Source organism: Oncorhynchus gorbuscha, linkage group LG19 (genome assembly GCF_021184085.1).
Source record: "Oncorhynchus gorbuscha isolate QuinsamMale2020 ecotype Even-year linkage group LG19, OgorEven_v1.0, whole genome shotgun sequence".
Lineage (NCBI taxonomy): Eukaryota > Metazoa > Chordata > Actinopteri > Salmoniformes > Salmonidae > Oncorhynchus > Oncorhynchus gorbuscha.
In genome coordinates, this window is record NC_060191.1 from 50,482,141 (window position 1) to 50,497,195 (window position 15,055).

Here is a 15,055-nt window from a genome sequence, read left to right on the forward strand (position 1 = left end):
TATAAGAGACATTAGAACAACTATTTTATTGACAAACATTTATAGTTACATATATGGTGCTCATTTCATTGAGGTATAATCAATTTTTCTTGAAATATTTTGACAGAAATATTTGACATCTTGCACTTTAAGGAAGCTGTAACTGAATAACAAACTCAGTAGGTGTAGGTACAGTGGTGATTGAAAAGAAATAACCATGGTTACAAAAATATCTGAAAATACTTTGCTTAAAAAGTGCTGTAGTGTTAATTTCAAAACATTATCAAGACAAGCTGCAACAAAATTATTTTTGCAGAGACTATCAAAGCTGACAGAATAACTGCCATAAAATAGAAAACAAGAACATATTTTCGCACAGATATGTTTAGGAACTGCAGTATAAAACGTAAGTCTGCTGTGGCATATATGTTGTTGGAGAAGTCTCATGCAGGGTACCAAATTATATATTTGTGATCTTTTACAGGGATGCACTTCCCAGTCAGTGTGACAGTATCATATAGACTTGAGTAAAATTCTAACAATACAATAAAAGTACAAGGCTAAAATATATCTCCCCTGTACTAGTGAATCAGGCATTTCTAACTGTTGCAACAGACAGCATTTCTATGGTTGTTAAGGTGCTTTCATTTGAGATTAAAATGTTTTACAATCTACCTGATTTACATTTGCTTGAGGATACAGTATTCCTGAACCAGCAGGAAACAATGCTCTCAACAAATAACATTAGCTGCATCTTAAATGGCATCCTATCCAATATAAAGTGCACTACTTCGGCATCCTATCCTCTAAAGTAGTGAACTATATAGGGAAGAGGGTGCAATTTGAGACAGTCAACATATAAACTATGAAATGTTCTAATTGATTTACAGGGGAAATGAGCAGACAGTGAAACTAAAATAAAATACCCATCACCCCAGTCATGCTATTAATGCAACAAGTATAGGCTGCTGATTCTGAAAGTTCAGGACCATGTGTGATGCATTGAATGAAAATTAAATGTTTAATGTATGGCACAAAAAAACAAAGATACATTTGGTCAATAAGACCCTGGCATGTTTTTAGCAGAGAAGTGGGCCCCGTATCCATAACACCTCTTAGAAAAAGTGTGCTGATCTAGGATCCGTTGTTACTTTTAGATCATAACAAATACAATTATATGGACAGGAGGGGATTTGATCCTAGATCAGCACCCCTACTCAGACACTTTGAATATGGGCCCTGGTCATACATGAAAATACATGCTTCTTTGGACAGCAGTTGAGAGATAATTATTACATACTTTCTATATAGTTTTGTACGTTCAAATATGGACTGGAGTAGTTTATCCTAAAATAATAATTTCAGCCACCGTGGGCCATATTTAATTGGCTGGCGTGCCAGACTTGGCTCGCAGGCTGTAGTTTGTTCCCCTTCACGTAAGAAAGAACAGGGTGTGTTTTATTATCAGTCTCTGTTCCCCTTAATGACCTGCTACCTCTATCTTCACATCAGAGCATACAGTATTCAACCAGGTCAAGTGTCATCAGATAATACGCTAGTAAAGACATTGACCTCTCCATGATTCCCTGGGTGTGTGTTACTGTAGCTACCATAGACTGCATCCCAAATGGCACCCTATTCTCTATACACTACACTACACTACTTCTGACCAGGAACCATAGGGCCCTGTTTGAATGTAGTTCACTGTGTGGGGTATAGGGTGCCACTTGGGACACTTCCATAGACTAGAGCGCAGTGGTTCAGTACAGTACTGGTTCAGTGTGAGTGTATGTGGGCCTATGGGTCACTTGCGTCGGCTGAAGATGCTCTTCTTGCTGGAACTCTTGTCTGAGCTGCTGAGACCGATGAGGAGTCGGGCCTTCTCATCCTCCTCCTGCTGCTGCTGCATGCTACTGTCTGACTTCCCCTCAAACGCCTTGCTCCGAGAGTCAGAGCCCGACGCCGGCTTCAGACGCAGCTTCTCCTTTATCATCTACACACAGAGGGAGGGGAGGACACATGTCATAGGTCACTTCAGAAAATATGAAATAACATATGGTTCAATAACTCCTTTATCATCTATGGATGTGAAAAGGAAAAAGTGACAAATATATAGGACATATGACTGAAGTAACCTATACATAGTCTATATTGTGTGAGCTTTAGGCAGGGATTGGCATTCTGGCAGCTTGGAACATCATGAAGTGCCATTTTTGCCATCAAACTGCTACTGTAGGACATGACCGTGTTGGTAATGAGAGGCCAGGGTTCTGTGCAGTATGGAGTAGGATGAAGTTGCCCCTATATGCTGACCCTGGGTTAGTTTGGTATTTCCCAAAATAATGGTCAAGGGGAAGGGGAGGCAGATCCTAGATCTGTATCTAGGCGAACTTCACCCCACAATGGTTGGGTTAGTAATAAGCGGGACAGGGTTCAGTGCAGTACCTGTGCTACCAGTGCTTTCCTGCTGTCCCTCTTAACAGCCATGGCAAAGTCCAGCCAGGTCCACGTGTTGTTGTGGTACTCCAGACAAGGTAGAACCAGGTTCAGATCCTTCCAGTCAACACTGCTTTTCTCTCCCTATGTGGACACACAAGCACAAAATACATAATGAAACTGCATTTTCTGGGAGTTAAAAAGTACAACAGTTGTTCATATAATTCTACAATAATCATATTTTCATTACATGTCTGTGTTTATTTATCTCCCATTGAATGATATTACATATTCATACACGAATATTACATTTTCAATATTAAACATTCAGATTCATTAAACATGTACTCAAATCAGCTATGGGATTATGTAATCTGGAAGGCAAGACAATGCTGTCATTGGAAAATAACGATTATTTTGCAAATCCCTGAAGACATGAAATTGAGGATTAAAAACAAAGTCCAAGTCACAAAAAGCCAACAGTGTGAGAAGGTTAACATACAATGCCTTGCGAAAGTATTCGGCCCCCTTGAACTTTGCGACCTTTTGCCACATTTCAGGCTTCAAACAAAAGATATAAAACTGTATTTTTTTGTGAAGAATCAACAACAAGTGGGACACAATCATGAAGTGGAACGACATTTATTGGATACTTCAAACTTTTTAACAAATCAAAAACTGAAAAATTGGGCGTGCAAAATTATTCAGCCCCCTTAAGTTAATACTTTGTAGCGCCACCTTTTGCTGCGATTACAGCTGTAAGTCGCTTGGGGTATGTCTCTATCAGTTTTGCACATCGAGAGACTGAAATTTTTTCTCATTCCTCCTTGCAAAACAGCTCGAGCTCAGTGAGGTTGGATGGAGAGCATTTGTGAACAGCAGTTTTCAGTTCTTTCCACAGATTCTCGATTGGATTCAGGTCTGGACTTTGACTTGGCCATTCTAGCACCTGGATATGTTTATTTTTGAACCATTCCATTGTAGATTTTGCTTTATGTTTTGGATCATTGTCTTGTTGGAAGACAAAATCTCCGTCCCAGTCTCAGGTCTTTTGCAGACTCCATCAGGTTTTCTTCCAGAATGGTCCTGTATTTGGCTCCATTCATCTTCCCATCAATTTTAACCATCTTCCCTGTCCCTGCTGAAGAAAAGCAGGCCCAAACCATGATGCTGCCACCACCATGTTTGACAGTGGGGATGATGTGTTCAGGGTGATGAGCTGTGTTGCTTTTACGCCAAACATAACGTTTTGCATTGTTGCCAAAAAGTTCAATTTTGGTTTCATCTGACCAGAGCACCTTCTTCCACATGTTTGGTGTGTCTCCCAGGTGGCTTGTGGCAAACTTTAAATGACACTTTTTATGGATATCTTTAAGAAATGGCTATCTTCTCGCCACTCTTCCATAAAGGCCAGATTTGTGCAATATACGACTGATTGTTGTCCTATGGACAGAGTCTCCCACCTCAGCTGTAGATCTCTGCAGTTCATCCAGAGTGATCATGGGCCTCTTGGCTGCATCTCTGATCAGTCTTCTCCTTGTATGAGCTGAAAGTTTAGAGGGACGGCCAGGTCTTGGTAGATTTGCAGTGATCTGATAATATTGAAATGGAAGGAGTATCGCTTGCACAGTCCTCCTTGGGATGTTTAAAGCTTGGGAAATCTTTTTGTATCCAAATCCGGCTTTAAACTTCACAACAGTATCTCGGACCTGCCTCGTGTATTCCTTGTTCTTCATGCTCTCTGCGCTTTTAACGGACCTCTGAGACTATCACAGTGCAGGTGCATTTATACGGAGACTTGATTACACACAGGTGTTGATTAAACACAGTTTTTGATTTGTTAAAAAAGTTTGAAATATCCAATAAATGTCGTTCCACTTCATGATTGTGTCCCACTTGTTGTTGATCCTTCACAAAAAAATACAGTTTTATATCTTTATGTTTGAAGCCTGAAATGTGTCAAAAGGTCGCAAAGTTCAAGGGGGCCGAATACTTTCGCAAGGCACTGTATACAAACAGATAAAACACATGACAACACACCAGATGTTGAGGTATTTTTTCCAGTCTGAGAACAAAACATGTGACCTGGTATGGGGTCAACACAGAATCATGATGACATCTCTCTTAATCAAATGATGGCTGAGTGAGATTAGTTATTTTACCTTTATTTAACTAGGCAAGTCAGTAAAGAACAAATTATTTTTTTCAATGACGGCCTAGGAAGTGGGTTAACTGCCTGTTCAGGGGCAGAACGGGAATTTGTCAGCTCAGGGATTTGAACTTACTAGTCCAACACTCTAACCACTAGGCTACCCTGCCGCAACATCTCTCTTCGAGGGGAATGTTTATTTATGAACTCACTGACACACCGACATGTATATAGAATCAATAACTGACTTGAATCAAAGCATTGAGTACCGTTCTCCTTTAGCTAGTTGCAAAATCCAGACAACTTCTGGTACATATCCAGATTTTCCAGAAATGTTGCTACCCTTAACTTCAGCACATGGTGATACCTACCTTATAGCTGACACACAGGGGAACCTGGGGGATCTTGATGTAGATGAATGAGTTATTCATGGCTGCTCTCTCCTTCATCTTGTCGATGTCATCTACAGGATGCTAGGTAGGGAAATAAGACATACTTCAGTTTCAATACAGTATGGAAGACCTAAAGCTGCATCTAAAATGGCACCCTAAATACTCATCATAGTTCACTACTTTTAAACAAGGCCCATAGAGCGCTGGTCAAAATAAGTATATAACAAGAAAGTTGGGAAGTGCTTGTGAAAACAACGAGCCAATTACCCCAGCAGATGTAGCTGGGTGGCAACGTAGTACGGCTGTATGAACATTGGGGATACATCAACACAAAGATACATATTTCCTCATTTCTCATAAAAACAACAAAAAAATACCTCAACAGCCTTTCGGAAGGACCTCCTGACCCCAGATGTACGGTTCAAGCCCTGGGTGACCCCTTTGCTGGGGCCCATGACCCCCATGGTGTCTTCCGAGAGCTGCCGAGGCTTGATGACAGGCATGCCTGAGATACAATTTACATTAGTCATTTAGCGGACACTCTTATCCAGAGCGATTTACAAGTCACTGCAAGTGTAGTAGGAAAAACAACCACATAACATAGTAATTGTAGTTATACACCCTTCTTTGAAATAGCCGCAATCAGTAGAACCAGTGCCAGGAAGAAAAACAAGTGTGGATGTGAGTGCGAGAAAGACAGCAGCAGCACCACCACAACCTCTGAATGACTCCACCACCCCTCAGAGTCCACACCTTATACTCCTGTAACTCTGCAAAATGTCCAATAGGGGACCCTATCCCCTTTATAGTGCACTACTTTTGACCAGGGTCATAGTGCACTATGTAGGGAATAGGTTGCCATGTGGGATGCACCGTCTCACCCAGCCCTCAAGGTCACAGTAGACCCAGGCTATTAATAGCCACCAAGGGTTACACAACAACTACCAATCCAATACCATGTGTGGTATTGAAGAGCTGGCAACGATAATGGAAACTAATATTGATTGGTTGGGTGGAGAGAGGTGTGGATTTCAGGCTGGTCAACATGTAGAGGATGGATGGAGACTTGAGAGCAAGTGAACGTATATAGTACAGCATTACTGTTGCACGTCAATAACTGGTAAGTAAGTAAGCCTTGTCCGAGTCAGAATGGCCCATGGGGCAGGCACCTCTCTTCTGCTTCTGTAGCTTGATGTACTCCCCCTGGGCAGGATGCTAACAGCTAGAGGCAATACACACCAGTAGTGACCATTCGGGACTTGTCCTCCTCATCAGCAACATCCTCCTCCTCCACATTCCTTCCTGGGAAGAAGAATCCCATCATCCTTTTGAAGAACTGGTACATGAGCTGGATGGTGAGAGGAACCACGTTCACCTGGTGACACAAACACATTACAACAGAGAATCACTATCTACCTGTATGCTCCCAATGCTTTCATAATTAAAAATGTTATGATCACATTAAGACATCTCTAATGTTATGATCACACATGTTATGAGATCTTCAATGTTATGATCAAACAGGTTAACACATCTCTAGTGTTATGATCACATGCTTCCTCCTCACCTCAAAGTGCTCCTTGACTGAGATGCCTCCCACTGGGGGGCGGACCTTACTGAAGATGCGCAGGGCAAACTGACGGCCAGACTGACACGGGCTCTGAGGACGCAACACCACCTAGGAGACAGGTTTCATGAAGTTAAAAGTCACAACACAGAGGCTGCATCCCAAATGGCCCCAAAAGTAGTGCACTATATAGGGAATACGGTGTCATTCAGGACGCAGACAAAATAACCACTGGAATAATGCCATGCTCCTAACTGCTGATTCATGAAGCAACCCAAAAATATATTTAATGTCATTTAGGAAACCAGTTTAATTCAGAATACAGCATATTCTGTAAAGACAATAAAATGAGTCTGAAATGTCTCCATACAGCATGAATGGTGAGCAGGAGGATAAATGAATCAATTCATGGGATTTTTCCTCCCATATGAACAGGAAAACATTTGGAAAACAAACCTGACTTACACAGCGACATAAGACATGGTACCGTAACACATTCAGATGACGGTGCAAATGCAGTGAGGAGCACGCAATAAGAGGAAGGACTGGAGGTGGGCATTGGAATGACCCAGTCCCATGGTGGACATGCAATGTTGAATAACAAAGGAAACGTCCCAAATGGTACCCTATTCCGTGAATAATGGACTACTATTAACCAAGGCCCATAGGCCTCTGGTCAAAAGTAGTGGACTATGTAGGGAATAGGGTGCCATTTGGGACATATACATTATATTCTGAGAGGGATTTCCGTGATGCTGACTGGATAAGCATGATGGTGTCAACAACAGTGACATGAACACCCAGTTACTGTACCAGCACCATACATACCCTCACATGCTGCACATAGGAAACCAAGTAGAGAGTTATCAACACAGGCAAACACTGCTTTAGGAGGTCTTTGTGAGCACATTTTGGGTGCAATAGGACCTGGAATCATTGGATTAGTAACAGCAGGAGATGGAAACTTCTTGTTTCTGACAAAAGACTGAAAAACTCAACAAAAAGGCTTGTACTTTAAGAGATCCCTTTCAGATGCAATATTTGTAAGCTTCACAGGTTCATAGCGCCACCGGTTGTAAAAATGAGCTGTTGACTGCCCTTACCAAAGAAAAGGTCAGAGATAAGCATCATCTTTTCCTGACCTTGTATGCAGCGTTGGGGAGCAGGTTGTTCATGGTGAACCAGCCCAGTTCCAGGAGATGCTCTGCTGTGTCATCTGACTTGTTCAGCTGTGGAAGGAGACAGTTTAACAGATGTTTAGCATCAACATCAGGGCTCGCATTCATAAAGCGTCTCAGAGTAGTAATCTAGGATCATCATCCCTTGTCCATATCTTATTATCTAAAAGGCTAAATGGATCCTATTTCAGCACTCCTAATCTGAGACTTTTTGTGAATATGGGCCCAGCTCTCTAGCCAAAGCACAGTATCAAAATAGTTATGGTCATCTCCTTGTTAGGACAGAGCAGCAGTGTCCTCCCTGCCCCCTGCTCACCTTGCTGTACATGAACCTCTGCAGCTCCAGCTCAGCGATGCCCAGCTGTCCATCCTCCTCAGTGAGACACCAGCGGGCCTGGGCAAAGCAGATCTCTGTCCTGCGAACCACACTCACGTCCTCCGGCGGCTTACGCAGCTCCAGCTTATTGGTCCTCTGCAGCTGGAAGTCTTTAAAACATCTGGGAGCAGAGAGTGACATGCAGGGAAGAACACAGGAGAGGTGTCAGTATTCTTAGGAAGTATCTCAGAACTTCCCATGGCTGGCCGAGTAGTTTTCCTCGGCATTGAAAAGATGGTGTGGTGAAAGTGTTCGGTAGTTTGACTTGGCATTGAATGGTGTGTCTGTGGCGGTGTTGGGCTGACCTGATGAGGATGTTGAGCTCCTCACTCTTCATCTGCATGTCAGTCTTCTCCTGATTGAGCTGGTTCTGAAGCCTCACGTTGATCTCTGACAGCTCATCTCCTCTCAGATCCTCAGGCTGGGCCTGGAAGGGTCACACCATAGGTCAAATATACTCAAGTAGATATTTCAGTGCTTTGGGGTTCGTAACTCAGGGATGTGTTTTAATCCTCTCTCTAGATTATAATTGGATTAAGTAAACTAGGAATTACCTTCACCTTTGGTTTTCACCTCACAAGTAACAGTGCTGAAATCAGCCATTGCCTCGCCTATGAGAAGAGTGTGAGTCAGTCCATCCAATGGCTCACCCTGATATTGGAGTAGATCTGTTTCTCCAGGCGTCTGATCTGGGCCACGTGCTGCCTTACGGCCTCCTGCAGGTGTAGAATGCTGCTACGCTGCTCCTCTGGGTTACTGGAGATCTCCAGCTGGAAACGCACACGCTGCTTCTTCTCACTGTGCTCCTGAGGACAGAGCCCACACACAACATGGTCAGAGGGTAGGACACGAGGCATCCCAAATGGCGCTATTCCCTCTTTTGCCTATTTAGAACCCTGGTCAAAAGTAATGCACTACATAGGGAATATCATGCCATTTGGGATGCATAAGGGACAGTGCAGAGACCTCAGCTAGCATACAGTAGGGGTGAATCCGAACTTCCACTCAAGTACAATTTTCACTTAGTCATGTATTGAGGTCAGTGGGAGACTAAGTGAAAATTCGACTTAAGTAGAAGTTATTAATTGCCCCGTATACAGTTGCATATGCTATAGGACAAAACACTGCCTAGTCAGATGTTGAGGCATCTCGTTACCTTGCGTTTGGGCTCAACGTGCAGAAGTAGGTTGTTGACGATGTCCAGGATCATAGCATACTGCACAGGGTTGGTGGAGATCTCCAGGTCATGGTGAATGAGGGTGAAGGTGTCCACAGCCCCTGATAGTGAAGTGGGGGGAAAGACACCAAGTCGAAAGGCTCAAGCCTTTACACTGAATAACACTACAGCAACATTGTCAGCATGTTCTGACACTGTATTTGAAGATGTCGGCTGCCTCACAGAATTAAATAGAACATAATGGACTTTGGCATCCAAAAAACAGGATTTAATTCAGGAAAAAGTTCATTCTAGAATCTGATAAAAAAAATGGTGAAATATTGTATCAAATGTTGTATAAAATAGTGCATATATGAGCTCTATGGGGTGCCTTACCAGCTTGTTTTTTCAGCAGGTCTTCCTTCTCGTTGCGGCGTATCTCTGGAGGTTTGATCTGCGTGGCCAGCTCAGGGTCGATGTCGTGGCTGTAGCCGATGTAGTACATGCGACAGCTGCAACGAGAGATGATACGCTGGACCTGCTGAGTGTCATTCACCTGGGCCGGCTGGTTCCAGTCTGGATTCAAAGAGAAGAGAGGAAGTGTTACATTTACCTTGACACATAAGTTAAAGGGTAAATATACCACTTAAAAAAGTCTTAAGTGCCACGATGTTAACTACAGAACATAAACACTTTCAGTTTACAGTGCATTCGGAAAGTATTTAAACCGTGACTTTTTCCACATTTTGTTATGTTACAGCCTTGTTCTAAAATGGATTAAATAGATTTTTCCCCTCATCAATCTACACACAATACCAAAGCAAAAACAAGTTTAGAAATGTTAGCAACTTTATAAAAAAATACAAATTTGAAATGTCACATTTACATAAGTCTTCAGACCCTTTACTCAGTACTTTGTTGAAGAACCTTTGGCAGTGATTATAGCCTCAAGTCTTCTTGGGTATGACGCTACAAGCTTGGCACATCTGTATATGTGGAGTTTCTCCCATTCTTCTCAAGCTCTGTCAAGTTGCATGGGGAGCGTTGCTGCACAGCTATTTTCAGGTCTCTCCAGAGATGTTCCTGCCGCTGAAAAACATCACCCACAGCATGATGCTGCCACCCCCATGCTTCACCATAGGGATGGTACCAGGTTTCTTCCAGACGTGATGCTTGGCATTCAGGCCAATGAGTTCAATCTTGGTTTCATTAGACCAGAATTGTGTTTCTCATGGTTTGAGAGTCCTTTAAGTACCTTTTGGCAAACTCCAAGTGGGCTACCATGTGCCTTTTACTGAGGAATGGCTTCTGTCAGGCCACTCTACCATAAAGGCCTAATTAGCGGAGTACTGCAGAGATAGCTGTTCTTCTGGAAGGTTCTCCCATCTCCACAGAGGAACTCTGGAGCTCTGTCAAAGTGACTGGCACTTGTCTGACCAAGGCCCTTCTCCCCTGATTGCTCAGTTTGGCCGGGCAGCCAGCTCTAGGAAGAGTCTTGGTGGTTCCAAACTTCTTCATTTTAAGAATGATGGAGGCCTCTGTGTTCTGGGGGACCTTCAATGCTACAGACATTTTTTGGTACCCTTCCCCAGATCTGTGCCCCGAAACAATTGAATTTACCACAGGTGGACTCCAATCAAGTTGTAGAAACATCTCAAGGATGATCAATGGAAACAGGATGCACATGAGCTCAATTTTGCGTCTTATAGCAAAGGGTATGTATAGTTATGTTAAAAGGTATGTTTTAATTTTTTAAAATATATATACATTTGCACAATAATTAAAATAAAAATAAATAAAAACTTTTCTCTGTCATTATGGGGTATTGTGTGTAGATTGATATATTTTTATTTAATCTATTTTAGAATAAGGCTGTAACGGAAAAACAAAATATGGACAACAAAATCAAGGGGTCTGAATACTTTCCGAATGCACTCTATGTAGACACTGGCATGGTGCTGGAGATAATAATATATATATATATTATTAAATATGGAATTTCACTTTAAGGAAAGATTCACATCAAGATGAGATTTTCAGCTTTGAAGGGCCAGGGTTTAAACATTTCATGAAGTAGAGTATGTGCGAAGAGCAGCAGTACCTGTTGTGGTGCTGACCATGCCTCCAACAGCCTGGCCACTCTCCATCAGCTCCAGCACTGAGTCCAGGTGACGCTGCCTGTGCTCCTCAATGTTTTTCACCTGCAGACGCACCATGCACAACCAAGGCAAAGACACACAGTCAAAGCTGTAACAGCACCCTGAATCTGAAAGATACAAATATGCACCTACTATAAAAATACTCTGTCGTGCAACTTGGACTTGAGCCCGAATAAACCATACACAACACATCATCATTCAACGCTACAGATGATCATTTATGGTAGTTCTTGTTAAAGCTTTTGGGTGACCTGACCAAATACACATGGAAAAGTGAGTGTTTTTGATCTGTCACTCATTGAAAGAAAGTCTAAGAAGCGGTAGACCTGTTCTATGCGCGCCATTTCTATGCTTCCCTTTTCTTAAGCTCCATTTTTGCGTCTTTTCCCTTTGTTGTTTTGTATACCAGCTTCAAACAGCTGAAAATACAATATTTTTGATTATGGAAAATATTGTACCATCTACACTGCTGGGATCTATGACTCTCTACACTATACTTGCTTTATCACAAACTGAAATTAGAAACTATTTGAATTTTAGCAACCAGGAAATGGCGGAGTGATTTCTGGATAGTGCATCTTTAAGAGCCTGTTAATAATGTTTTCACTGGCCCACCTCAAGCCACAACTGCCAGTCCTCCTGCTCTGAGGGGTTGGGTTCCATGGTGGCAAAGTACTGCATGCCGTCAAGCAGACAGGTCCAGGTGGTCTTCTGCTTGAGGGTGTCGCTGTACCAGGCCGGGTGGTGCTCACACTGCAGCAGCTGAGCCTTGGCAGCAGACACCAGCACGCAGCCAGCTGTCTCTGTGCCACGCAGCATCATCTACAGACAGACAGCAGAGCAGGATTATAACTTTGGGTCCTGTTAGCAAACATTGTTACATTTGGGGGCAAATAAAAGTGTGATTGGGCCACTGGGCTTTACAATCCAAATCTGATTTGCCATGAACCTAAACTCCCAGACTAGTTGTCAGTTGTACCTGACAGTTGACCAGCTCGATGAACCAGTTGCGGTTGTAGACGTCGTCTGTCTGGCAGGCAGCGATGCCACACAGTTGATCACTCACACCAGAGTCCTCCTCTGAGAACACCACAAACTTATCAGTCTCCTCAATCAGCTTCTGCAGCATGGACGTCCCTGCAGAGTGAAGAGGAAGGAAGAGTTGAAGAAACAGTCAGTAAATTCTATTCAAAGACGCTTTATGTGGCCTGGCTGGCCTAGCAGTAATACTGCAGCCTCTAACATACATACACTACACGACCAAAAGTATGTGGACACCTGCTCGTCGAACATCTCATTCCGAAATCATGGGCATTAATATGGAGTTGGTCTCCCTTTTGCTGCTATAACAGCCTCCACTCTTCTGGGAAGGCTTTCCACTAGATTGAAACATAGCTGCTGGGACTTGTTTCCATTCAGCCACAAGAGCATTAGTGACGTTGCGCGATTAGGCCTACCTCGCAGTCGCGTTCCAATTCATCCCATCTCGTTGGGGTTGAGGTCAGAGCTCTGTACAGGCCAGCCATATTCTTCCCACAACAATCTGAATGTACCATTTCTGTATGGACTTCGCTTTGTGCACGGGTGAAACAGAAAAAGGGCCTTCCCTAAACAGTTGCCACAAAGTCGGACGCACAGAATCGCCTAGAATGTCATTCTATTCTATAGCGTTAATATTTCCCTTCACTGAAACTAAGGGGCCTAGCCGGAACCATGAAAAACAGCACCAGACCATTATTTCTCCTCCACCAAACTTTACAGTTGGCACTATGCATGGGGGAAGTAGCTTTCACCTAGCATCCGCCAAACCCAGATTCGACCATTGGACTGCTAGATGGTGAAGCGTAATTCAGCACTCCAGAGAAAGCCTTTCCACTGCTCCAGAGTCCAATGGCGGCAAGCATTACACCACTCCAGCCAACGCCTGTCATTGTGCATGGTGATCTTAGGCTTTTGTTGCTCCTAGACCTTTCCACTTCACAATAACAGAACTTACAGTTGACTGAGGCAGCTCAAGCAGGACAGAAATCTGACGAACTGACTTATTGGAAAGATGGCATCCTATGACGGTGCCACGTTGAAAGTCGCCAAGCTCTCAGTAATGGCAATCTATTGCCAATGTTTGTCTATGGAGATTGCATGGCGGTGTGCTCAATTTTATACACCTGTCAGCAACGTGTGTGACTGAAATCGCCAAATCCAATAATTTGAAGGGTGTCCACATACTTTTGTATATACTGTATAGTGTATCTACAGTGTTGACATAGGTTGGAAACCGGCCTAGTGGCCTTTGACACATCAACCCTCTTTCTTTCCCCACTGTCATCCTCGATCACTATCTGTTCAACACAATCTGAAAATACCTTCAAAATATATATTTAAAAAGAAAATACCATAAAATACCATCAACCTAGGCTGCACTTCTCCTACCTTCGTGCTGGCTCTTCTCAGGGCGGCTGGTGCTGGGCATGGTTGGGGTGGAGGGGGCCGTGCTGGGGCCGCCGGAGTAGTTGGACAAAGAGCGCTTGAGCTTCTTGGCAGCTTGCAGTGTAGTGTCTATCCTCAGGCCCTTCAGAGCCTCTGTGGAGAGGTTCCTCTTGAGAACGGCTGCCTTCTTGTAGCCGTCGTACAGACCGAACGCTATGTTCCTGTTAGTGGTAGTCCAGGAGGCTCGCAGGTCAACCAGGCACAGCTTGTGGGTGTAGGGGGCATTTGCCTCATCTTTTGGGTTCCCCTCCTGTCACAATGAGAAACACCATCATTACATTTCAGGTTTTTACAAGATATCTAGCTTCACCTTTTGACTGGAGAACTACAAATGAAGGGTTGAAACACAGAGCCAGAACAAATATAATTAATTTAAACCTGACTACAATGGTTAAGAAGCTACTGTGTGCGTCCCAACTTGCGCCCTATTGGTCCTGGTCAAAAGTAGTCAATGACATAGGGAATAGGGTGCAAATGGAGACACAGCCTGTGCAATCAACTTTGGGGTGTCTACCATGCCCTCCCCATCAGTTGCGGTTCGAGCTTGTGTGGCTTCCTGGATGAACCCCCCATAACATTTAAAACTATATAAATATATACCAAAATAAGACTCATAAATATCAAAAAGTAACTAAGACAAATAGAAACAAATTGTAGTATATAAACACAAATAAAAAAAGAACAAAAGACACAAATAAAACTTAAATTGCACAAATACACAAATAGAACACACTTAAAGAGAACATGATTATTACACTATTGCATTTCAAACAAGAGAAACACACTAAATTGCTCAACTAATTGCATTACTAATTGTACAAAGTTAGAGGTGCGCTATTTGATAAGATTCCCCATTCCACCTACCTCGGGCATCCAGTGGGGAGACCTGAGGTCAACCTACCCCCCCTCCCCATATCGTACTTCTGAATTGGAGACCTTCCCAGGCAGTAGCCTGCCTAGCTCACAAACTAGAATCAGGGCGCCCACTCCAACAAGGATAATTGACCCACAGTCCCACACGGTGACATGACTTCATTGACGTGACGTGCAAAAGAGCGATAGAAAACCGATCGCGCAAATGTCACCATTCCAAATGTGTTTTTTGTTGTTGTGCGGGTGCCCTGTGACACCCCCGGCAAGATGCCGCCTATACTTAAATCCGCTACTGCTCCCCAT

General features: G+C 43.3%; 1 protein-coding gene across 5 annotated transcripts in view; it reads right to left on the reverse strand.

Moving 5' to 3' along the window:
* Positions 1-7: 7 nt before the first annotated feature.
* Positions 8-15,055, reverse strand: part of LOC124005102 (protein KIAA0100-like) — a 29,831-nt gene continuing 14,783 nt past the window's right edge. For all 5 annotated transcript variants that reach the window (XM_046314034.1, XM_046314038.1, XM_046314036.1 and 2 more), the window contains exons 24-39: positions 13,823-14,129; positions 12,372-12,529; positions 12,008-12,214; positions 11,335-11,434; positions 9,630-9,809; positions 9,234-9,355; positions 8,728-8,883; positions 8,383-8,504; positions 8,018-8,198; positions 7,666-7,752; positions 6,524-6,634; positions 6,196-6,331; positions 5,334-5,461; positions 4,936-5,037; positions 2,425-2,559; positions 8-1,972 (exon numbers count right to left, since the gene is read on the reverse strand). In XM_046314034.1, the coding sequence (XP_046169990.1) occupies positions 1,784-1,972; positions 2,425-2,559; positions 4,936-5,037; positions 5,334-5,461; positions 6,196-6,331; positions 6,524-6,634; positions 7,666-7,752; positions 8,018-8,198; positions 8,383-8,504; positions 8,728-8,883; positions 9,234-9,355; positions 9,630-9,809; positions 11,335-11,434; positions 12,008-12,214; positions 12,372-12,529; positions 13,823-14,129 (2,421 nt within the window). In that variant the 3' untranslated portion in view covers positions 8-1,783. The remainder of the gene's footprint in view (positions 1,973-2,424; positions 2,560-4,935; positions 5,038-5,333; positions 5,462-6,195; positions 6,332-6,523; positions 6,635-7,665; positions 7,753-8,017; positions 8,199-8,382; positions 8,505-8,727; positions 8,884-9,233; positions 9,356-9,629; positions 9,810-11,334; positions 11,435-12,007; positions 12,215-12,371; positions 12,530-13,822; positions 14,130-15,055) is intronic.